The following is a 26,536-nucleotide window of genomic DNA, read 5'->3' on the forward strand; positions in this document are numbered from 1 at the left end:
TCCTGACCCAATCTCAACAGCTTTATAGACATACAGAAGAAGGCTGTTATGTTAGGGTCAGAAGATGCCCGGCAGAGTCTGCATTTAGAATGATAATGTTAGATGTGTGAAACCTGGTCCAGTAGACCAATGCGCAACCAGCTCTGTCCTCACCTATTGTACCATCACCCATTCCCTGTAGACTGTGAGCCCTCGCGGGCAGGGTCCTCTCTCCTCCTATACCAGTCTGTTTTGTACTGTTAATGATTGTTGTACGCATACCCTCTTTCACTTGTAAAGTGCGATGGAATAAATGGCGCTATAATAATAATAACCTGTCTTAATCGTATTTTATAATGTTAGTGATTAATACTGAAGTATAAAAAGGTTAAATTCATAAAATCACATTCATATAAGCCAGTAATGAAAAAAAGGGATTATGGATTGAAGTTTTTCATAAAATACCGAGTACAAATATTGTAAAATAGAAATTAATATGAAGTGCTAAACAATATACATCCCTAATAAAGTTAGAGATATCGAGGGCCGAGCCTTAATTTTTGATCCATGTTATTAATGTAGTAGAATGCAATACCACAACAGATAACGTCTATAACAGGGAGTAAAATAAATATATATTTAGGCGAGTTTCACAATTATTCATGTAAATGTAACAATGTACCTTTCTTTAGAACAAATGACACCAACAGTCTTGTGTGTTTTCAAATATTCCTGTTATTTCATTTATAAAAATACAAAAGTGTAAGGCAGTCATGGAACAAAAAAAAAAAAAGAAGTAATTTTTACATATTTTGTACAAAGTTGATAAAATTCTCTTTTCATAGCAGTAAAATCTATAAAATAAACTGTACATTTGAAGGACAGAGCGATAAACACATTGTTTGCCAACATATAGATTTCATCTCTATATCCTACGCCAGTGGTCTCCCCCCTGGGGCTCCACAGCCGATCCCGGAACTACGACTCTCATTATGCTGGGGGTGGTAGTTCTGCAAGTGCTGGAAAGTCACAGGTTAGAGACTACAGTGCTAAATAAATTATTCCTGGAATACAATTCATATAAAATTCTGTACAGATATAAAGCCACTGACACATTCTTCCCATTTAAATACACTATTTATAGTTCTTTGCAGTATTTCCAGTAACGCTATTCTGAATGGGTTATTTACAGGTCTATGACGGCAGTGCAGAGCTATGAACAGGTGGCACCTCTGTGGGCTTTCAATGTACAGTGCCCAGGTGCCCATACTTTCCACAATGGCACAGCAGCATCAGGATGGTATGTTACATGGACCATATGGTAGAATATAGTGTACAATAATAGTGATGCCGGTCTTCATGTAACATAAACCATAGCAAATCTGCCTTGTGTGTGATAACTGATAAGGCAGCATAGACATCAATATCTGAGGGTGCACATTGTGCTTTAACACTATAAAGGCAGACACTGCGGCAGTACCTGATGACAACACTGTCACCATTGTGTCACATGGCCATTATCCAAGGAAAAGGCATTTGTGGTAGCTGAAGGCATTTCTGGACGTTACTCTACCATACAGACAGTAGACAATTATTGGCAGTTGTTTCTTAAAGGGGTTCTCCAGGAGGTGTCAGCCGTAGCTATCAGTTACTGCATGGACAGTGAGCACAGTGTGTACAACCTGCTATAAATCACCCCCCACCCGGATTTGGAAGGGTAGAACACAAACATGGCGTTGCCCATAGCAACCACATTTCAGAACCTTGGAGAGAAAATAATCAATTTATATAGAGAATGTATGGGCCTACTACATCCAGAGACTCTACAGGGGCTATAAATACGCAGAGTGGGCACCGTCAATACTGTGCAGAAAATAAGAGCTCCCAACTCCTGGAAAGCTCCTTTAAAATTATGTCTAATTTTACAAACGTGTTTTTATTCCTCAAATGTATCCAAATAAAACAAAAGTTGAGCAATTTTCAAAGTCTTCATTACCAATATCCAACTCAACTGTAATGTTTCTATGGCAACACACCATAAACAAACCCCGTGGAGAGGGATTCTGCAGCGACACTCTCTTCTGCCTCATTGCCAATACTCCAGAGATGACAGTATGGCGCAGGACTAGACCATACAGGCTCACTTCTGTATGAAAGCTACACACACTGAATGGCAGGACGTCTAAAAGCAAGACTAAATGAAAAGACGCTCCACTTTTGTGTCAGATGCACTGGGATTGCAAAGTTGGGTTGGCTATCCCTTTTCTTTACTACTATCTATCATTGGCACCCCTAAGGCTGGTGAGAGGTGGCACTGATCTGCTGGTTAGATGCACGTTGCATAGCTAGTCCTAAGGGACCATTGCTGCATAGTATCTAGGACTATTCTCATCCACAGGCACCCGATAGTGTGGTAACAATCTGTCCCATCCGGATGGGGATGTGTCATGTCAAATCTGCAAACCCCATCCAGGTGAGAGCGAATCACAGAAACGCAGTGTGAAAATGCCATTAGATAAGGCCAACACTCATGGTCCGAGGACGGGCCGAGATGACCGGACCGGCCACAACTCTCCAGCCCCGAACTTGAGTCTGATGTGCCCAAGTTGGGTCCGGCCCGGACATGGCGGTCTGTACTCAATCCATGGATGTCAGACTGACAAGGAACCAATATCTAGTAGCCCATCTTCCTACCTATGCATCTCACAGGCAACCATCAATGCTGACTAGTCACAATGACCATAAATAATAACTCATCCATGCCAATCAGCCAACAATTACATCTATGCCCAGCTCTAGTGAAGACCATTGGCTAAGGCGTACTTTAGGAAACGTAGACTCATGTAACAGCAGAGCGAGCTAGTGCCCATGTAGCGGCAGAGCGAGCTAGTGCCCATGTAGCGGCAGAGTGGGCTATTGCCCTGTGTAGCGGCAGAGCGGGCTAGGGCCCCGTGTAGAGGCAAGGCGGTGTAGTGCCCCGTGTAGCGGCGGAGCGGGCTATTGCCCTGTGTAGCGGCAGAGCGGGCTAGGGCCCCGTGTAGAGGCAAGGCAGTCTAGTGCCCCATGTAGCGGAGGAGCAGGCTAGTGCCCATGTAGCGGCAGAGCGGGCTAGGGTCCCGTGTAGAGGCAAGGCAGTCTAGTGCCCCATGTAGCGGAGGAGCAGGCTAGTGCCCATGTAGCGGCAGAGCGGGCTAGGGTCCCGTGTAGAGGCAAGGCGGTGTAGTGCCCCGTGTAGAGGCAAGGCGGTGTAGTGCCCCATGTAGCGGCGGAGCAGGCTAGCGCCCTGTGTAGCGGCAGAGCGGGCTAGGGTCCCTGTAGCGGCGGAGCAGGCTAGTGCCCCGTGTAGCGGCAGAGCGGGCTAGGGTCCTATGTAGCGGCGGAGCAGGCTAGTGCCCCGTGTAGCGGCGGAGCAGGCTAGTGCCCCGTGTAGCGGCGGAGTGGGCTAGTGGGGTCACCGCTCAGTGGGGACATCATCAGGTGGCTAAGGGCAGCAGTCACTCGTATCCCTTTACCAGCAGCCACAGAACACATGCCCACAGGGTGAGGGTAGGGGCAGCTCGGGGGGCTCCATTCTCCGCAGCTCTGGTGGGCCCCACAGAGTAATCGTACTCCTCGTCAGGGTCATCGTCCGACTCCCCGCTGCTGCCGGGCCCCCCGTAGCCATCGGCCCCGAAGCACAGCCGGCCCATGCTGTCCTTCAGAGACTCGCAGATCGGCCGCTCCATGCCGTCACACACGCAGTCACTGAGCTGCACGGCTCGGGGGATCTTCATCATATCCATGATGACGGTCATGCAGCTGACCGGGCAGCTCAGGCCATTGAAGAGCGGTCCGCAGTGGCGCAGGTAGCTGGCCATGGATTGCGAGCAGTTGCGGTCCTTCTCGCACAGTTTCCGTGCGGCCGTGCAGCCGATCACGCGCCTGGCTCCCCCCGGGTTGGTGCGGGGCACGCACGGCTCGATGGTCTGCTTGGTGGCCCGGCACTCGCCATCAGTGCCGCAGTCGCAGTCCTCCAGCGCCGGGCCGGCCTTGGTGCGGTTCAGCTGGATCAGGGCATTGATGCAGTGGCTGGGGCAGCGGCGCTGGCTGGGCTCGTTCACGTCGTCCCTGGCGAACACCGAGGCGCACGCCTGAGTGTACTGGCGGTAGGCGAAGTTACACTCCGTCTCTATGTTGCACGTTAACAATGCCTGCCAGCAGATCATCCGGCCCCAGCACGGAGCCAGCAGGGAGGCCAGCAGCAGCAGCGCGTAGGGCAGCGCGCACCCAGCGGCCATGCCGAGCAGCGTCCAGTCCTAGCGGGCTCCCCTCACACCGTCCGGTGCCCGGAGGGCATCACTGGGCTGCGCGGTCCTCCCGCTCCGGGCAGTGTGGTCCCATTCAGTGCTGCCTCAGGGGAGGGGGCCGCTCCTGTAAAGTGCGGGAAATGTCTGCCAGGCTGTGTGTGCGCACGGTGCCCTCATCCTACTGCACAGCCATGCCCGGTGCAGCGGCTTTTCCTCTCAGCCAGGCTCGTCTGCTTTTCTCCTCATCTCCTCGCCCTTTGCTCGGCCCCTTTCCCGGGTCTCCCTCCTGCCATTGGCCCTGCCGCTTGTTGTTGAACTTTTTTTTTTTGTGCGTGAGATGTGGTGTAGGGGGATGGTGATGGAGGGAGTCAGGGTGGGGGATATGAGGGGATGACAGAAAGTGCTGCCATTCCTGCAGCCTCCATCCTCCTCAGGAGAGCTTCACTGCTCCTTTCTACCTCAGTCAGAACCGCACGCTTTTCAGTGAATACACCTCAGGAATCGCGTCTTTCCTGCGTTATTTCGTAGTTCCCAGAAGCGCTTCCTTAAAGTTTTCTTCCTTTTTTGCTTAGCGTTTTTTGGGCGTCTTTTTATTGCCATTTTTGAAGTCCATTAAGCAGTGAATAACACGCTCACATAAACCCAGAAAAAGCAAAAAAAAAAACAAGCAAAATCACAACCAGCATTTTTTTAGCTTTCACATTCACTTATATTATAAATATGAAGCATCTTTTCTTGTGGAAAGCGCCTGACAAATGTCTTAAAGCATCACTCGGGCGTTTTTTTTTTTTTTTAACCACAGGAGCAGCACTATAACTCTAAGTCCCCCTGGCCCCGGTCATATACTTCCAGCGTTTTCATGCTTTTCCCGCACCGCTCCAATCCTGTGGCATCATCTTGTGACTGTAACTTCTGACTGTCCAGAAGTCAGATGTTACATCACAAGCACTCAATACAAGTCTATGAGACCCAGAAGGAGGCTCTCATAGACTTGTATGGAAGTTATGACCTCTGGCATGCTCCATGAAACACTGGAGCTGCCAGCAGATTGCAAATCACCAGGGACCGACAAGAGAGATGGAGAATTGATAGAACAAGGTACCACAACAAACCTGCTAAGAGCGCAGCGCCCATCAAAACTCTTAGCCCGGACAAGGAAGCCATCAAACAAAGAGGCAGCACAGAAGTAGCTGCAGAGTTCCCAAGTAGAGACGAATATCTGTTCATATGACCATAATAAGCCGTATACTCCATAGAGCTGGCCTTTATGGAAGAGTGGCCAGAAAAAAAACCTTGACTTGCAGCCTAAAATTGGAAGATTTGTTTTGATGTTGCCAAAAGACATGTAGGAGACTTCTCAAATGTACAGATGAAAGTGCTGTCGTTAGATAAGACCAAAATTGAATTTTTTGGCCATTAAGGTAAAGGCTATGTCTGGCACCAAACCAACACAGCTCATCACCCCAAGATCACCAACAGTGAAACATAGTGGTGGCTGCATCATGCTGTGGGATGTTTTTCGTCAGCAGGTGCAGGGAAAATGGTCCAAGTCAAAGGGAAGATGGATGGTGTGAAATGCAGGAATATTCTGTCGTGTATGTCCCACTCTGGGGAGACCTCTGGCAAATCTTGGATCAGAAGGTCACAATGCCTTATTGCTCACAGATCCAATACTTGTATTTGAGTTAAATCTACTTGCTTTCTCTTTCCTAGCTGGGTGTCCTTTATAGTCTTAATCCCAGGTGCAGCTCTTTTGTGATTGCTCCCCTTCACTATAAAAAGTCACGTGTCTTACCATCTGACCCCAGTTATTGAATCTTCATTCTTATGCTGACCACTTTGGAGTGAGCTAATCTCTGGAAGAAGCTTAAGAGTCTTGACAGTTGCAGCTGTGGTGTTTAGCTGCATTGGAGGAGCTTTGAGTGTTTTCCTTTTGTTTATTTTCCCCATCTGTCTCCCTTTCCTTGAGTTATATCAGGGGTGGGGAACCTTTATTCCGCGGGAAGCCATTTGGAAATTTCTACCAAGTTTTGAGGGCCACAAATAATTATCAGCTTGAAAATTGCCCTAATATCTTTGGTCAAACAATATATTAACTCACCCCTACTGTGGTGGCTAGAACTGCTTCTCTTGGGTGCGGCTGTGATGTTCGGTGAGATTGATAATGTTGCTTCTCACAACTGCTTTTCCAGGTTTGTCTCGTCTGCAGCGAAGTCAACAGATTGGTAAATCATATACATGACATAGGAGACGCGGGGAGTATATACATCAAAGGAGGGGCTGGGGGCATATATACATCATATACATCACAGGAGGGGATGGGGCATATATACATCACAGAAGGGGCTGGGGACATATACATCATATGAGAGGTTGAGGACATATACATCACTAGAGAGGGTGGAGACACATCACTAGAGAGACTGGGTATACACATCACAGGAGATGCTGGAGCATACAAATCACAGGAGACATTGGGGTGCATAAATTACATGAGATGTTGAGGGCATATACATCACAGAAGAGACTAAGGGCATATATACATCACAGGAGGGGCTCTGAGAATATATACATCACAGGAGGGGCTGAGGACATATACATCACAGGAGGGGCTTGGGCGCATAACTTACAGGAGACCCTAGGGCCATATATATCACAGGAGGTACTGAAGGCATATATGCATCACAGGAGGGGCTGGAGGTATATACATTACAAGATACATGGGGGCATATACATCACAAGAGAGGCTGGTTCATATACATTACAGGAGACATTAGGGGGCGCATACATCACAGGAGGGGCTGGGGCATATAAATCACAAGAGGAGCTGAGGTATCTATGCATCACTGGAGGGGCTGGGGCACATAAAGTACAGGAGACGTTGGAGGTATATACATCACAGGAGGGGATGGGGCACAGACATAACTGCTGGGTACGGACAGCACCGGGTGTCACGGGCAATACTAGAAGGCCACGGACAGGACTGGGGGAGCACAGACATTACCAAGGGGGCACGGACTGCACTGGGTGGAGGGCTCACATCACTGGGTGGAGGGCTCACTGCACAGGGTGGAGGGCTCACAGCACAGAGTGGAGGGCTCACAGCACAGGGTGGAGGGCTAACAGCACTGGGTGGAGGGCTCACAGCACTGGGGAAGGAGGAGTTATACAGCACCAGGAGGCAGGAGTCACAGCGACGGGAGGCATGTACAGCAGGGAGGCCGGTAAACTTGCTGTTCCTCTTCTGTGGGACAGGAGCGCACCTCGTGCTTACCGCACCCACAAAGTATGTCCTCAGCACTCTGGCACAGGCCCGCGTGCTGAGGACCTAATGGTATGCATACACAGTGAACACTGTGTGCGCGTCCTCACATCACACATTGTGATTTAAAGGGCTGGCGGACGACACTGCGTGACATAATCTTCATAAAAACCTGTTTTAGTCTGACACTGATTTGAAACTGGGGCGGAGGTTCACCTTCCAAAAAGATAATGACCCAAAGCATACTGCTAAAGCAACATTTGAGTGGTTTAAAGGGAAATGTTTAAGGCTATGTGCGCACGCTGTATGTTTGTGGTGACCACAAAGATGCACGTTTTTGGTCCCAAAAAAAGCTCCCTTGGCAGGCATTTCTTGCCTTGTTTTACTGCGTTTTTTTACAGCGTTTTTGCCCAGTGCATTTTTTTAGTCAAATCTCTTGACTGGAAGGGCTCAAAAACGCTGACAAAAATGCAGAAAGAATTGACATTTTGCATCTTTGTGGTCACCAAAAAAAATCTGCAACGTGTGGACAGCAAAAATGAAATCTTGTAGACTTTGCTGAGGAAGGAAATGCATGTAGTTTTGGGATCAAAACTGCTCCCAAAAAACGCACAAAAACGCGGCAAAAAATGCAGCATGTGCACAAGGCCTTAATGTATTGGAGTGGCCTAATCAAAGCCCAGATCGTAATCCAATTGAGAATCTGTGTTCAGAAATAGAGATTGCTATTCACCAAAGGAAACCATCTAACTTGAAGGAACCGGAGTAGTTTTGCTTCAAGGAATGGGCAAAAATCCGAGTGGCTAGATGTGGAAAGCTCATAGAGACTTATCCAAAGCGACTTGCTGCTGTAATTGCAGCAAAAGGAGGCTCCACAAAGTACTGACTTTAGGGGGTGAATAGTTATGCACACTGAAGTTTTCAGTTAAGGCCGCTTTACACACAACGACATCGCTAACAAGATATCGTTGAGGTCACAAAATTCGTGACGCACATCCAGCCTCGTTAGCGACGTCGTTGCGTGTGACACTTACGAGTGACCGTTAACGATCAAAAATACTCACCATATCATTGACATGTCGTTCATTTCCATAATATCGTTGCTTGTTCAGGACCCAGGTTGTTCGTCGTTCCTGAGGCAGCACACATCGCTACATGTGACACCCAAGGAACGACGAACAACAACATTCCTGTGTCCTCCGCCAACGAGATGGGAGTGACGATCCAGCGCCTCCTCTCCGCCCCTCCGCTGCTATTGTCCTGCATGGTGACATCGCTGTGACGCCGAACGAACCGCCCCCTTAAAAAAGAGGTTGTTCGGCGGTCACAGCAACGTGTGTAAGGTAAGTAGTGTGACGCGTCCTAGCGATATTGTGCGCCACGGGCAGCGATTTGCCCATGACGCAGAAACGACGGGGACGGGTGCTTACACGAGCGACATTGCTAGCGATGTCGCTACGTGTAAAGCAGCTTTTACTTTGACCTATTTGTTGTTTGACTCCAGGTTGCAAGGTAGCAAACACGAAAAATGTCAAGGGGTTGAATACTTTTACAACGCACTGTATGTGAAAACAACTTACTTTTCCATATGTTCAGTCTTTTGAACGTCCTTTAATCACTTTTGGTTTCTAAAAAGGCCAAGTAGTTAAAAAGTTATAAGAAGTAAGTTTTTCTGTACAAAAAAAGCCGATTCATGTGCTATGGCTCCCATAGACAGAGTGGGAGCTGCATCCATAGCGCACAAATTAATTGACATGCTCATTTTATGAACGCACGGATTTGGGTCAAAATTTTAGCACCCAAATCGTGTTCATAAAAGCATCGTGCGCATGTATCATGCACAATCTTCATAGATTGTGCAGGGGACGCAGGACGCATGCATTTACACTGCAGTGCAGAACGCAGCGTAACTGCATGCAATTACACAACGTGCCCTTATTCAGGCATTTTCTGCTCCGAAGATGCTGTATACTTTTCAATACAAAACAATGGTAAAGCTCAAACAACTGAATTTGGCCCATCTGAAAAGTGGAGTGCGCCTTTGTGTGTGCCTTGCCACAAATCATACACCAGAAACTTGAGTAAAATTTGTGGTGTTAGGGACACCTCTGATTGTCATAAATTTGACCAGCGTTGGTTGCCGCACTTTTGTCTTGCACCAGTTCCGCTCAACTTATTGGAGCTGGGTAAAATTGGCATGAGAAACGCTAATTTTTTTTAGCACGGCCTCCAGTTGCTCCTGAATTTGGCGTTGTGAATGTTTTTTACATGTTAAAGTTTTGATTAATCGGACTCGTTGTGTGCACATACTTTATAAAGGTGCGTTTCTGCTTGTAAAACGTAACATATTTCCTACCGTAGAAAACTCCGTCTGAACATAGTCTTATTGATAAGTTCACTTTTGTTCTTAGTAATATGTATACCCTCCTTTAAATTATATATTGTATGGAAAAGCAGTCTGTTCATTTGTTACTGTGAAATCAGTGTTTGGATTGCTATGTAAATGAGGATGAAGATCTGAAGCCTCTGTCACTCCAGCTCTATTATGCTCTCAGCACCGTCTCTTCCTGCTTGATTTACAGCATCCATGTTATATAACTTCAGGCAAAGGAGCCGTCAGTCAAGCTGGATAAGGTAGAGCTGGGCGGAGAACAGAGCTGGAGTGACGGAGGCTTCAGATCTACAGCCTTATTTGCATATTAATGTACTATAATCACTTGTTTCTCTGTAATGGAGGAATGGACTGGCCACATAAATGTATTTATACAGTTTGGGGTGTGAAATCCTGCAGAAAGATTCTGTGTAAGATTTGTGGAAGCAACTGCAGAAATTCCTGAAAAAAATATGCTTGTGAATATTTCATTAAAGGGATCGTCATCTATGATATTGTACTGTACAATTGGCCAAATGATGGACTTAATATGAAAAAATATACTCGTATATTGGACACTCACCATTCCTCTACATCGCAGCCTTAGTCCCCTGACAGTCATCTTCCAGTTGGCAACTTTATGTGACTTCTGTAGTAAGTCAGCAGTTCCATCCAAGCTGCAAGAAAAAATAAGAGCTTGTTGTTTTTGGCTTGGATGGAACATTAAGGACATGCTCCCAAATGTGGAAACATTGTTTTTCTTCTGCTGTGTTTTTTTCCGCTATGTTTTTTTGAGTGTTTTTGCAGGTGTTCAAACTAAAACACATAATAGCAATTTGGTCTTATTATTGTGTTTTGTGTTGCGCTTTTTTATGTGTTTTTGGGGCGGATTTGACACAGCCTTTTTTACTGCAATTGTTATTTTACATGCTTTGTTTTGAGGCTCCTCAAAGAAGTCTATGCAGAAAAAAACACCAAAAATGCACAGTTCCTTACCATCTTTAAATGCTCATTGGGCAAGAGTTTTAAATGAGATGCACTTTGCGGAAATGTAAAAGCCAGCAAATTCTCTGCAAATAATTGTCAGAAGAAAAAAACACCACTATGATACGTAGGAACATGGCCTAAGTAACTTCAATAAAATTTTGTAGTGCAGAAATTTCATTTTTGTAAATCTAATATAGAAGTATTTTGAAGATTGAATCAACAAAATGCTAATATTTAATAACTGTTACCCCCCCCCAACTTGTATAGCTTTAATACATGAAGAAAAGCTCAGTGAATTGAAGTGAAAGTTTGGATTCTTGTAGGGCAAGGCTAAATGCCTGAGGCAGTATATCTCCACTCAAATGTACTGACTACATTTTTTCTGTATGCGATGAACAGCTATTGTAGTTCAAGCATGAGGAAGGCAGCCATCCAGACTCCATATTCAAAAAAAATAAGTGTCTTGTCATAGTGGATCCATCGTCTGCATTCAGTACAGACAAGTCAAATTGCTGAACAGCAATTTAGCTATGATTATCTGGTTCCCTAAGGGCTGCTTCAGACATCCGTGCAAATCCGTCCAAGCATGGACCACAATGCACATACTGGCTCACTCGAGTATTAAACTCATAAACATATATGAAGCTGTCATGCTCGGGTCAGTAAACCTGTTACCAGTCTGCATTGCGCTCTGTGCTCAGACCAATTTGCATACACGTCTGAAGCAGCCCTTATGAATGTGTGATATAACATACTAGTTTCCTCCCTAGACCCTCATTCAGACATCCATTTTTTATGTACATCTTCTATCTGTGGTTTTCCACAGCTAGAACAAGTACCCATTATGGTCTAAGGTACTATTGACATGTCCATGTGTCTTCAAAAAAATCATGGACAAGTGGCTGTTTTTGATTGGAGTCATGGATGAAAATTACTCATACAAGTTTATGGGTCTGTGAAAATCACAAACAGCATCCATGTGCTGTCTGTGATTAAGATTGCAATGTATAGGACAAGCTTTTTTTTTTTCATTTTGACCCTTTATTATTTATCAATATGTTCATGTAAGTACCATATGCCATATGGATGACAATACGGGTGACAAATTGTTCTTTCTAGAAGAATAATGGATAGTTTTGCATATACTCTAGCACAAATCAGTCACTCACTGTGTTATAAGGACACTCTGATTTACAATTTACAATAGATGACAGGGGCATGGTGGACTGTCATGATTCTCTATGACAGCAATGCTGCCTAATCTGGGACTGGAGCAGCCTGGACAAGTCACGTGCAAATTAAGGATTGTTTTGTAAAAAAAATTGTTTAAAAGAACAGAGAGTCCTCAGTGGTTGATACCTTTTAATGGCTAACTGAAAAGATGGTAATAATTGCAAGCTTTCGAGACTACTCAGGTCTCTTCATCAGGCATGGTATAACACAAAATCTGAAGAGTCACATATTTATACACAACAGGACTTAGAATAGTGCAGTAAAAAAAAAAAAAAAAAAAAAGAACAAGTTATATGAAACAGAACTATCTCTATGGCAGGGGGCAAACTGTTGTGGGGCCATAAATACTGCTGCAGTTCAGTGTGAAAGTTTTATTGTCCTTTGATAAGGGTCTGGTCCAGGGCTGGGACACGCTCGGATGGTCAGAGGAGCACATCTTTTAACTGATGTAAAAAGACATGAATCCATGAGACACATTCATTCCTTCTCTGAATGTGTCAAAGGTCATCATAAGTTTGTACTCCCATAGTCTCCTATCTCTCTGGGACTTGAAGTTTCCTTTCAATACCAGCAATTTCATGTCCATGATGCTGTGGTCTGGGTTACAAAAATGTTTGGCCACAGGTAGATCCATCCTTTTTTCTCTAATTGTGTGGCGGTGAGAATTCATCCTTGTCCTGAGCTGTTGTCCGGTCTCCCCTACATACAGACCCCCAGTTGGACATTTGGTACATATAATTAAGTACACCACATTGGTTGTGGTGCAGCTGAAGGTACCTGGGATCTTGTAGTCCTGATGTGATCTGGGAATCTTTATCTTGTCCGTTGTCAATATTAATGGACAGGTCTTGCATTTTTTCTGGTTGCAGGGAAATGTTCCTGTTCATGTTGGAGAGGACAGGGAGCTTCTGACAATGATGCTTCTTAGATTTGGGGGCTGTCTAAAACACAGAAGTGGGGGGTCTGGAAAAATAGATTTTAACCGGGCATCTTTTTGCAGTAATGGTTGTAGTTTCCGTGCAGCTCCTCTAAACACCTCCAGATGTGGATTGTAGGTGACTACAAGAGGGACCCGGTTGTTCTCTTCTAAGCTTCTAAGCAGTGCGCGCGGCTCCTTGCTCTCTGCACTGTGACATGTAGCTGCAGCACACATCGGGTTAATTAACCCGATGTGTACTGTACCTAGGAGAGCAAGGAGCCAGCGCTAAGCGCGGCTCCCTGCTCTCTGCACATGTAGCACAGCGACGTTATGATCGCTGCTTCTGCTGTGTTTGACAGCTAAGCAGCGATCATAACAGCGACTTACAAGGTCGCTGTTACGTCACCGAAAATGGTGACGTAACAGCGACGTCGTTGTCGCTGTCGCTTAGTGTGACACCAGCTTTAGTGTGCATCGTTTACTTTCATTAGTGTATACATTACTTTAAATGACCTTCGACCGCCGGATCCTTAGCTGCAAAGCAAGATTTATACGTGTCCCATCAGAAACCATTATTCCCTTATTGATCACATCGGTTGTAATAGCCATTAGCACATTTTAACAGCCACTCATCAGTCCATTGCCACAACACTGGCTACTAAAAATCTAACTTTTATTATGCCAACTCTTTCTGTAGATAAGCAAGAGAGCCTACCATTGGAGGTGTGCCGCCCCATGTCAGCAGTCGAGCTGCTCGGATCCGCGGTGGCTCGAGGGGCGTCCAGACCCGGGGGTCTCGCGGCCACTCGAATGAAGGGGGGTATTTACAGAGGGTATGGAATATTGAGAGTTTGTGACGCCACCCGTGGTGTGTGGTAAGATGGAGTACCACCGCTGCAGCTGGTAGTACCCGGTGGCAATAGAGTGGGCAGCCAGGTGTTTAACCCCTCCACGGGTAGGGGGGATGCCCCGGGACTCGGTGATGGTGACAGGGAGGTGCCGTTGGGGAGGTAAGGGTCACTTGTGTACTCACTCAGTCCAATAACGCTGACACCGACAACTTTAGTAAACCAAAGTTCTGGACACCGCTGCCGCTGAGGGGGAGCATGTTTGGGTCCCGTTTCTGTTGGTGTTGCCTGTTGATCTGTGACCTTTTGCCGTGGCACCTTATTTCTTTCTGGTTGGTCCCTGTATCATAAAACTAGTCAGGTCTCGCTCCCCAGTATGGCTAACTGAGGGAGCTTGCTCTCAGGGTTCATGCTTGGGATTTCTTGGACCGTATTTGTGGAAAGTCCTATCCCTCTCATTGCGCTAATACCCCGATTTTGGAGCGAGTGGAGAGCGGATCTTGAAGGTTACATTCTCGTAGGATGAATTATCAGGTTGCTTGAAGCTACTCCCTCACCTAGGGTCCACGTACCCCGTCGGGCCTGGTCCCAGCCCAGTGATGGTACAAGGCCGCCGGCTGTCCTCCACGACAATGCCGTGCCCATTGTCACGATCCCCTGTGACCGGGGGTTCACCTCCTACCAGGCCCAGACCAACGTCTGCTACCTAGTACTTCACGGAGCCCAGTTCCTGACCTCCTCTCACGTTCACCTCCAACACTCTACTCTCCCTCTCTCTGACTCCAACTTGAATGACGCTCCTGATCTCCCCTTAACCAACCCCCCAAGTGGGCGACCCTATTCCACTCAGGCTGTCCACTGGTGGGTGTGGTGCAGAGTGTTCCTAGGATTTTTATTAGCTGGTTTTGGCAACACTACTTGTCAGGGACCCGTAACCAAGGTGGAGGTGGATATTGCACAGAAGGGCAGATTGCACAATACCCTGTGACGACCTGATAGGCCAGGACGTCACATTAGCACTATGTAACTGTCTTTTCACTTGATCATTTGTAAGCTGTAATCCTGTCTGAGCAGTATGTAAAGAATACCATTAAAATATCACTGTATCGGATGAATGAGCATTTTGCTGTTTTAGCAGGGTAATTGCCCACTTGTTTAGAAAGCCTAATAATCAGGAATGAGGGTTACTTGGAAAGATTGTTCCTCTGTTATATGCCCACCTAAAACAGCATTACAGTGAACTGTCCTTGTAGGAGTGCATTGCTGTAAAAAAATGATAATGTGGTCTTGTGGTACAAGAGGCCAGGAATATATTTGCTTTTCTTAAACTTGTAAGGCCACATTAAAATCCACAGCAACTCGGGCATTAACCACAAGAGGCAGTGGTGTCTGCTGGCTGCCAAAAATGTGTGTTTGAAGCTTAGCCGAACAGCGTTACCCAGGGACACTCATCATTTACATAGCTCACATTGTTATGTGATCTTATTCTAGCAGTATATTCTCATTGATTAAAAGCTTTTTTATGCCAAATGTGATTAGTAGAAATACATGTACCTTGTACAAACTAGAAAGCTTGCCATACGTCCATTTACTGAGGCTTAATATACAGTATATGTACGTAACTAGCATTTTTTAAACTTGCTCAGCTGCTACCACAACTCCTATAGAAGTGAATGGAAAGAATGGAGAGAACTATGCAGTCATCTCTCCATTCATTCTTCATCTGGATGTATGGCTGTCCTACTTGGATCAGATGACCCCGGTTGTCTACACTGCATTTCCCAGATGTGTGACCCACATCTATCAAATATTTATGTAATTTCCTGTGGAATAACCCTTTAGGCTGCTTTTACTCAGTTAATTCAATTTCAATATCTAGAAAATAAGTCTGTTTCACTTGTTTGCACATACAAATATTGTAATGCATCTGTAAGTCTGATGGAATAGATGTTGAACAGAAAACATGCAGGTTTCTGATTCTGCATTTACCTGTTTAAACACACCATCCTATTATATTGAAATTTCTGAAATACTTGTGACATGCTACAATTATGGTAACAGGTAGAAACCTCCTATATTTTTGTTAAAAATCTACTTGTTACAATTCATAAATAAAACCATGAATTAAATAAAAAGCTCACTGATATAGACTCCTTGACAACACACAGAGGTGTGTCTGTGCAGTAAAATATGACTGCTCGGGAGATTATATAGTAAGGTGAGGCAAACCAGAAACGAAAAGCATATCCAAAGTAGAAAGGAATAGTATTCAGCCTTATAAATTGAGAGGGGCTGTTTGTGTACGTGTAGTGGGGGGTCGCATTATGGAGTGGGGCACTGTCCAGGGAAATCATATATTATGGATAGGGGCACAGTGGAAGGAGGGTGCATTATGGAGATGCTCAGTGTATGTGGGGGAATTATAGAGAGCCTTAATGTGAGGGGTACATTACGTAGATGAGCAGAGTGTGCTGGGGCTGTATGGAGAGGGAAGTGTGCGGGGAATATTATGGAGAAGGGCTATGGGGGGACATTATGGAGAGAGTTATATTAAGGAGAGGTTCAGTGTGGGGGTATATTATGGAGAGGGGCAGTGTGGAGGATATTTTGTGCAAGAAGCACAGTGAGGGGCAATTATTTTTTCAGGGGCCACAGGAAATGAGAAAATAAAATAGAGAAAATAAAAAACTGTATTATTAAAATATGTACAGGTCCAAGGAATGGACAAAACAGGTAAAAGGCAATGTACCCAGCAGGAGAGGACATGCATAGCATAAGGCAGCCGTGCACAACATACTGCCAGCAGACCCGTCCTGCTCTCTTCTTAATATGTTTAAGTATATTTGCGTGTTTCAGACACAAATACATTTGTACTCTTGGGAGCTGGGACTGGAGCACAGGAGTGCAGAGTAGAGGAGCACTTGTCATCCACAACCGTGACACTGCTGACATCATCACACTGGTGTAGGCACTGCAGAGGCTTTGGAGATAATGAGCCCAGGTAAGTTCTGCATGGAGGAGATGAAATGTGTAATCATTTTGTGGGCGGCACGGTGGCTCAGGGGTTAGCACTGCAGTCTTGCAGCGCTAGGATCCTGGGTTCAAATCCCACCAAGGACACTATCTGCAAGGAGTTTGTATGTTCTCCCCGTGTTTGTGTGGGTTTCCTCCCACACTCCAAAGACATATAGATAGGGACCCTAGATTGTGAGCCCCAATGGGGACAGTATTGCCAATGTATGTAAAGCGCTGTGGAATTAATACCGCTATATAAATGAATAAAATTATTATTAATTATTTTACATGAGGGGATAATTTGGGTTACTAACAAGGCTAATTATGGGGAGGATTTTGAAATGGGGCTCAGAATAGTGAGGGGCGTTAGGGTGGGGGAATTTTATGCAGAGGAGGAGTGTGGGTGGAATATTATGGACAGGAGCAGTTTGGGGCAATATTTTGGATAAAGTGTGGGGTGGTATATTATGGAGAGGCGCTGTGTGTGGGGGACATTATGAAGAGGGTAGCTGTGGGAGGTGGGTATATTATGGAGATGCTCAGTTCCTGTGTGGCGGAATTATGTGTCTTAGTGTGGGGGTACAGTATGGAGAGGCGCAATGTGTGTGGGGGCTGTATGGTGAGGGGCAGTGTGGGAGGGAGTATTATGAAAAATGACTGTGTTGGGGGAAATTATAGAGAGGGTTATATTAACCCCTTTACGACCGCCGATACGCCTTTTAACGGCGGTAAATAAGGGTACTTTTTCCGATCCGCCGCTTTTTAACGGCGGTCGGAAAAAAGGGTCTAGCGCCCCCCAGAGTCAGAAAATTTCCGGGGTCTCAGCTGCCGGGGGTAGCTGAGACCCTGGAGATCATGATTCGGGCCGGTTTTTCCGGTCCCCAGTCACGTGATGACTGGTATACACCGTACACCGATGATCAAGTTATAGTAAATGACCGCGCCGGTAAAAAATGATTTATCTCCCATCTGGCATGATCAAACATGCCAGATGGGAGATAAATCTTTTTCCCGGTTCCCTCCGGTCCCCCGGTGTCCCCAAAGTGCCCCCCCCGACCCCCAACCCCCTCCCGAAAATCCAAGATGGCCGCGCGCACCGGCGATCACAGCAGCGCGCCGGCCGCATTTCCACTGTTCCTATGGTTTCTGTCGTATGTGCCATAACACATACGACAGAAACCTGCTCCCTAGGCCCTGCCGGGTCCCCCCCCTACCCCCCCGGTGTTCCCCGGTGTCATACATATCTGTCGCAGCTCTGATCCCCCGCGGCCCCCTCCTCCGGCTCCTTCTCTGCAGACTCCGGTCACATGTGCCGAGCAGATGACAGCTTCCTGTGTTCAGGACGCTGGCTGCTCGCACTCTGCAGCTGTGACCCGGGGAGGGTGGGTGCAGATTCTTTGCACCCACTCTCCTCAAATGGAGGGTCTGCCCTCCTAGAAAATGGGGGATACGTTCCCTGAACGTGCCCCCCATATTCTAGAAGGTCCAGAGGCGACGTGGGACATCCAAATGGATTATTGTGGATTTTTTTTTTTTCTTTTCAATAAATTGGTCAATCAGGGAATGTTTGGGGGAGTGTTTTTTCAAATAAATTTTTTTTTGTTGTCAATTTTTTTTTATTACTGTCAATTAGTTATGTCGGGTATCTGATAGACGCCGTGACATAACTAATTGCTGGGCTTGATGCCAGGTGACATTACACACCTGGTATCAACCCCATTCATTACCCCGTTAGCCAACGCACCAGGGCGCGGGATGAGCTGGGGCGAAGCGCCAGAATTGGCGCATCTAATGGATGCGCCACTTCTGGGGCGGCTGCGGCCTGCTATTTTTAGGCTGGGAAGAGTCCAATAACCGTGGCTCTTCCCAACCTGAAAATACCAGACCCCAGCTGTCAGCTTCACCTTGGCTGGTGATCTAATTTGGGGGGACCCCACGTTTTTTTTTTTTTTTTAATTATTTATTTATAAATAATTAAAAAAAAAAAACAGCTTGGGGAGCCCTCCAAATTGATCACCAGACAAGATGAAGCTGTCAGCTGTGGTTTGCAGGCTACAGCTGTCTGCTTTACCCTAGCTGGCTATCAAAAATAGGGGGGACCCCACGTCATTTATTTTAATTCTTTTTTTTTTTTTTTGGGCTAAATACAAGGCTAGGCATCCTTTAGTGTCACATGAAAGGCACTAAAGGGCGCCAGCTTAGAATATGCAGGGGGGTGGGACGTTATATATGTTTGACATCTATCCATTCATCCATTGTAGCATTTTACGCTGTGTGCCCACAATCAGGGTTTGCAACATTTTGGACGCAGAGTGTTTTCCCTGCGTCCATAACGCTGCGTTGTGCATTAGAAGCACAGTGGCAGGATTTTTAGAAATCCCGTGCCCACTGTGTTTCTTTTCTCCGCAGCATAAATCGACCTGTGGCGCAGCTTCCCGAGCCTCAGGATGTCAATTTATGCTGCGGAGATGAGTGCTTTCTGCAGGTAGAATAGAACTAAAGTCCACAGCAGCCTGAACCCAAATCGTGGGCATGGGCAGCTGCGTTCTCCCGTGGACAACACTCACATTTCTGCAGGAGGCTGACACTGTGTACTAGACGCCGTGTCGCTGGATCATGGCCACATAGCCTAAAGGCCGCTTTGCACACTGCGATATCGGTCCCGATATCGCTAGCGTGGGTACCCGCCCCCATCTGTTGTGCGACATGGGCAAATCGCTGCCCGTGCCGCACAACATCGCGCAGATGCGTCACACATACTTACCTGCCCGGCGACATCGCTGTGACCGGCGAACCGCCTCCTTGCTAAGGGGGCGGTCCGTGTGGCGTCACAGTGACGTCACTGAGCGGCCGCCCAATAGAAGCGGAGGGGCGGAGATGAGTGGCCGGAACATCCCGCCCACCTCCTTCCTTCCTCATAGCGGCCGGGAGGCAGGTAAGGAGAGGTTCCTCGTTCCTGCGGCGTCACACATAGCGATGTGTGCTGCCGCAGGAGCGACGAACTACATTGTTACTGCTGCTGTAACGATAATCGAGAATGGACCCCCATGTCACCGATGAGCGATTTTGCACGTTTTTGCAACGATGCAAAATCGCTCATCGGTGTCACACGCAGCAACATCGCTAATGCGGCCGGATGTGCGTCACCAATTCCGTGACCCTAACGACTCCGCATTAGCGATGTCGCAGCGTGTAAAGCCCCCTTAACAGTGAGAAATTTGTTGCTACAGCAACAGTTTTGTGAAGTACCTGTGGATTCAAAATGTTTACTATACTCCTGAATAAAATCCTTGAGGGGTCCAGTTTCCAAAATGAGGTCACTTGTGGGGGGTTTCTGATGTATAGGTGCCCAAGGGGCCCTGCTAATGTGACATGGTGCGCGCAATTTACTTCAACTTTTCCAAAATTCAAATGGTGCTCCTTCCATTCCAAGCCCTCCCATTTATCCAAACAAAGGTTTTTGGCCACATGTGGGGTATCCCTGCGCTCACAAGAAATTAGATAACAACCTGTGGGGTACACGTTTTGTTGTTGCCTCTTGAAAAAGTGAAAAATGTGTCGCTAAATCAACATTTTTGTGAAAAAAATGAAAATTTCAATATGGCAACCTAAGCTTATCAAATTCTGTGAAGTATTCGTGGATTCAAAATGCTCAATATACACCTAGATTAAAGCCTTGAGGGGTCTTATTTCCAGAATGGGGTCACTTGTGGGGGACCTCCACTGCTTAGGCACCTCAGGGGTTCTCCTAATGCAACATGGCGTCCGCTATTGATTCCAGCCAATTTTGCAGTCAAATTACACTCCTTCCCTTCCGAGCCCTGTCATGCGCCCAAACAGTTGATTTCCACCACATACAAGATATCAACAAACTCAGGAGAAATTGCGCAATAAATTTCATGGTGATTTTTTTCCTGTTACCCTTGTGAAAAAAAAAGCTACCTGGTTGAAGTAACAATTTTGTGGTAAAATTTTATTTTTTTATTTTCATGGCTCAACGTTATAAACTTCTGTAAAGCACCTGGGGGTTCAGAGTACTCACCAAACATCAAGATAAATTCCTTGAGGGGCCTAGTTTCCAATATGGGGTCACTTGTGGTGTTTTTTTGCTGTTTACGTACCTTAGGGGTCCTCCAAATGCGACATGGTGCCCGCAATCTTTTTCAGCCAAATTTCCTTTCCAAAATTCAAATATTGCTCCTTCCGTTCCAAGCCCTCCCATTTCTCCAAACAAAGGTTTCAGACCACAAGTGAGGTATCACCGCGCTCATACAAAAGTGGGTAACAAACATTGGGGTCAAATTTTTGGAATTACCTCTTGAAAAAGTGAAAAAATTGATGCTAAAGCAACATTTTTGAGAAAAAAATGAAAATTTTCAATGTGACAACGTAACGTTATCAAAATCTGTGAAGTACCTGTGGATCCAAAATGCTCACTATACCCCTAGATAGAAGCCTTAAGGGGTCTAGTTTCCAAAATGGTGTCACTTGTAAGGGGTTTCTGCTGTTTAGGTACCTTAGCGGACCTGTAATTGCAACATGGTGCCCGCAATCTATTTCAGCCAAATTTGCTTTCCAAAATTCAAATATTGCTCCTTCTGTTCCGAGCCCTCCCATTTGTCCAAACAAAGGTTTCTGACCACATGTGGGGTATTGGCACGTTCATAAGAAAGTGGGTAACAAGTTTTGGGGTTCATTTTGTTGTGTTATTTCTTCTAAAAGTGAATAAATTTGGGGTAGAGCAACATTTTAGGTAAAATTTTATTTTTTGCTTTTTTTCATTCCACTTTGCTTTAGTTCCTGTGAAGCACCTGAAGGGTTAATAAACTTCTTGGATGTGGTTTTGAGTACTTTGAGGGGTGCTGTTTTGAGAATGGTGTCACTTTTAGGTATTTTCTGTCACTTAGGCCTCTCAAAGTCACTTCAAATGTGATGTGGTCCCTAAAAAAATGGTTTTGTGAATTTTGTTGAAAAAATGGGAAATTGCAGATGAACTTTGACCCCTTCTAACTTCCTAACCCCAAAACATTTTGTTTCAGAAATTGCGCTAATGTAAAGTAGACATGTGGGAAATGTTATTTATTAACTGTTTTGTGTGACATAACTCTCTGGGTTAAGGGCATAAAAATTAAAAGTTTGAAAATTGCAAAATTTTCAAAATTTTCATCAAATTTCCGATTTTTTCACAAATAAAAGCAAAAAATATCGTTCTAAATTTATAACTATCATGAAGTACAATATGTCACGAAAAAACAATGTCAGAATCATTGGGATCCGTTGAAGCGTTCCAGAGTTATGACCTCATAAAGTGACACTGGTCAGAATTGCAAAAAATGGCCTGGGCATTAAGTACAAAACTGGCTTCGTCCTAAAGGGGTTAAAGAGAGGTTCAGTGTGTGATGGATATTATGGAGAGGGGCAATGTGGGAGGATATTTTGTGCAGGAAGCACATTGAGGGGTAATTATTTTTTCAGGGGACACAGCATAGGAGATATGTAAATTTATGGGGCAGTAAAATTATACTTTTATTTTTTAGAGCACCATGTCGGGAAGTATTGCTGAAGATGGAGAAGAGGGTTGTTTGCTGAGATGAGCTGTGGGCATGAAATCTCATCGTGTCTGTACCATGTAGAAATAAAAGGGTTGGGTATGACTACAGAGAACCTGTCGTTTATACAGTACCTGGTTGTATTTATTTGTGATACTGACTACGTCTCATCAGTACTGTGGTACCTGTATGATTTTTAGTCTGGTGATGGCTCTTAACAACAACTCCCAGTGTCTGCTTATTGTTAAGGACATACTGGAAATTGTAGGTTTAAGCAATACAATTATATATAGAGTAAACCTGACATTACATTTGATCACTGCACTATGCTTGGTGCTGTATACATGTACTGATGGTGGTTCTGGCACTGTATTGATATATTGTCAGTTGTTCTGGTGCTGCATTCATGTGCTGATGGTTTTTCTGGCACTGCATTAACGTACTAATGGTGTTTCTGGTGCTGTATTCATGTAATGACTGGTTCTGGCGCTGCATTCATGCATTGACGTTGGTTCTGGAATTGCATTCTTGTACTGACAGTGGTTCTTGAGCTGCATTCATGTACTGACGGTGGTTCTGACTATGCATTTATGTACTGACAGTGGTTCTGGTGCTGCATTCGTACTGGTTGTGGTTCTAGCACTACATCATAGTAAATACTTACAAATTGACCAAATGCTGATGGAAATTAAATCCAAAAGACTGATAATGTTTTTACGTATGAGAAAATTCATGAACATCTGAATGAGACCTAATCAACTCAATACACAATGCTCATTTATCATAAAGTGAAGATATAAAACGGGTGGGGAAGCTTTTTTCTGCCAGGGTGCATTTGAATATTTGTATTATCATTCGGGGGTTGTACAAAATTATCAACTTGAAATTCATCCAGTTTTTTGAGATATACACTAAAACTAGCACCTTAAGCAGCGCCTGTGCTGCATTCTATAAAGGTTCATATTATCCCCTGACTCCCCCTGTATACCCCACAAATACCTTTTGAAAATCTCCCACGCTGTATCGTAAGTCTTGGGTCCAGTCCGATGAGCATCCTAGGTTGTGGCTCCTGTTCTTTCTTTCTGCGTTGATCGTCGTCCTTTGCTGATGATTGATGTAGATAACGTCTCCTGCGTCATCTGCTTACCCGGGCTAGGTTTTGCGCCTGCACAGATCTGTTGCCGCCTTGCGCAAGCGCACTTCACTTGTTTCCTACTGTGGGCAGAACCGAACACATAGGTGAGCATGCACGAACTAGTGAAGTCTCTGCATAGGCTCGAGATTTTGCCCTGCGGTGTGGATAACATCTCCTGCGTCATCCACATGCCTAGGCTAAATCTTCGCATTTTCACATATGCACACCTATGTATTCAGCACTGTTTGCAGTAGGGCAGAGTGAAGTGTGCCTGCACGACCTGGCACTGTCTCTGTACAGGTGCAAGATTTATCCTAGGTATGTGGATGACGCAGCAGAGGAGGGCAATCAGCGTGGAAAACAGGAACAGGAGCTGCAACCAAGGACAGCCATCAGACGCAAGGATAACCATACAGCACTGGAGGTTTTCAAAAGGTATTTGTAGGGTGTACAGGGGGAATCAGGGGATAAAGTGCACCTTTATAAAATGCAGTACAGGCGCTCCTTAAGGTCTTTGTTTTAGTTTTTAGCTAAAAAAAAACTGATGACAGGTTCCCTTTAATTAAATTACCCCTAATGTGATGGCTCAAGCTGCCTTCTCTTTGGTGTCACTTAATAATAATAATAATGAAAATAATTTTATTCATTTATATAGCGCTATTAATTCCACAGCGCTTTACATACAATGGCAACACTGTCCCCATTGGGGCTCACAATCTAGAGTCCCTATCTGTATGTCTTTGGAGTATGGGAGGAAACTGTAGTACACCGGAGGAAACCCACGCAAACACGGGGAGAACATACAGACTCCTTGCAGATAGTGTCCTTGGTGGGATTTGAACCCAGGACCCCAGCACTGCAAGACTGCAGTGCTAACCACTGAGTGATGTTAGATGGTATTGATAATACTGCTTTTCTAGATTTGCATCAGCCTGGAGCATAGTCGACACTTTGCGATGAATTTTGAAAATAACTTGCAGCAGTGAGTTGTAGCGAACACGGATGTATATTACACTACATGATTCCTTACAGTAAGAAATTCATCACTTGTCACGTGATGTTTATAGAACTCAAGCAGTGGGAGGTCTGAAGTATACATCACGTAGGAGACACTGAGACTGCTGTATACATCACATAGGACATGCTGTGGCAGGTGAACATACATCAAATAGAAGACACTGGGGCTGGTACATATACATCACATAAGATATACTGGGACCGATGTATGCATATCACATAGGTTACACCAAGACAGCTGTATATACATCGCATGAGAGACACTTGAGATTCTGCTGTATTTACAGTGCTGGCCAAAAGTATTGGCACCCCTGCAATTTTGTCAGATAATACTCAGTTTCTTCTTGAAAATGATTGCAATCACAAATTCTTTGGTATTATTATCTTCATTTAATTTGTCTTCAATGAAAAAAAAAAAAAATTGTCATAAAGCCAAATTGGATATAATTCCACACCAAACATAAAAAAGGGGGTGGACAAAAGTATTGGCACTGTTTGAAAAATCGTGATGCTTCTCTAATTTGTGTAATTAACAGCACCTGTAACTTACCTGTGACACCTAACAGGTGTTGGCAATAACTAAATCACACTTGCAGCCAGTCGACATGGATTAAAGTTGACTCAACCTCTGTCCTGTGTCCTTGTGTGTACCACATTGAGCATGGAGAAAAGAAAGAAGACCAAAGAACTGCCTGAGGACTTGAGAATCCAAATTATGAGGAAGCATGAGCAATCTCAAGGCTACAAGTCCATCTCCAAAGACCTGAAAGTTCCTGGGTCTACGGTGCGCAGTGTCATCAACACGTTTAAAGCCCATGACACGGTGGCTAACCTCCCTAGATGTGGAAGGAAAAGAAAAATTGACGAGAGATTTCAACGCACGATTGTGCGGATGGTGGATAAAGAACCTCGACTAACATCCAAACAAGTTCAAGCTGCCCTGCAGTCCAAGAGTACAACAGTGTCAACCAGTACTATCCATCGGTATCTGAATGAAAAGGGACTGTATGGTAGGATACCCAGGAAAGCCCCACTTCTTACTCCGAGACATAAAAAAGCCAGGCTGGAGTTTGCCAAAACTTACCTGAGAAAGCCTAAAACATTTTGGAAGAATGTTCTCTGGTCAGATGATACAAAAGTAGAGCTTTTTGGGAAAAGTCATCAACATGGAGTTTACAGAAAAAAAAGAGGCATTCAAAGAAAAGAACACGGTCCCTACAGTCAAACATGGCGGAGGTTCCCTGATGTTTTGGGGTTGCTTTGCTGCCTCTGGCACTGGACTGCTTGATCGTGTGCATGGCATTATGAAGTCTGAAGACTACCAACAAATTTTGCAGCATAATGTAGGACCCAGTGTGAGAAAGCTGGGTCTTCCTCCGAGGTCATGGATCTTCCAGCAGAACAATGACCCAAAACACTCTTCAAAAAGCATTAGAAAATGGTTTGATAGAAAGCACTGGACTACTAAAGTGGCCAGCAATGAGTCCAGACCTGAATCCCATAGAACACCTGTGGAGAGATCTCAAAATGGCAGTTTGGAGAAGGCACCCTTCAAATCTCGGGGACCTGGAGCAGTTTGCCAAAGAAGAATGGTCTAAAATTCCAGCAGAGCATTGTAAGAAACTCATTGATGGTTACCGGAAGCGGTTGTTCGCAGTTATTTTGGCTAAAGGTTGTGCAACCAAGTATAAAGGGGGCTTTACACGCTGCAATATTGGTAACGATATATCGTCGGGGTCACATCGGTAGTGACGCACATCAGGCGCCGTTACCGACATCGCAGCGGGTAACACAAATGAGCGACGATCAACAAGCACAAAAACGTGAAAAATCGTTGCTCGTTGACACGTCACTCATTTCCTTAATATCGTTGCTGCAGCAGGTACGATGTTGTTCGTCGCTCCTGCGGCACCACACATCGCTGTGTGTGACACC

The 26,536-nt window shown here is 45.3% G+C and overlaps 1 protein-coding gene across 1 annotated transcript; it reads right to left on the reverse strand.

Moving 5' to 3' along the window:
- Positions 1–675: 675 nt before the first annotated feature.
- GAS1 (growth arrest specific 1) lies at positions 676–4,518 on the reverse strand. The gene has a single exon (XM_075318541.1). It carries the CDS (start codon positions 4,254–4,256, stop codon positions 3,474–3,476), a length of 783 nt encoding a protein of 260 aa, XP_075174656.1. The 5' UTR covers positions 4,257–4,518; the 3' UTR covers positions 676–3,473.
- Positions 4,519–26,536: the final 22,018 nt, after the last annotated feature.

This window comes from Anomaloglossus baeobatrachus, chromosome 1, assembly GCF_048569485.1.
Source record: "Anomaloglossus baeobatrachus isolate aAnoBae1 chromosome 1, aAnoBae1.hap1, whole genome shotgun sequence".
NCBI classification, from domain to species: Eukaryota; Metazoa; Chordata; class Amphibia; order Anura; family Aromobatidae; genus Anomaloglossus; species Anomaloglossus baeobatrachus.

What these genes read in the sequence shown, in the direction of transcription:
- GAS1 (XM_075318541.1), bottom strand. Translation starts at nt 4,256, where the DNA reads ATGGCCGCTGGGTGCGCGCTGCCCTACGCGCTGCTGCTGCTGGCCTCC.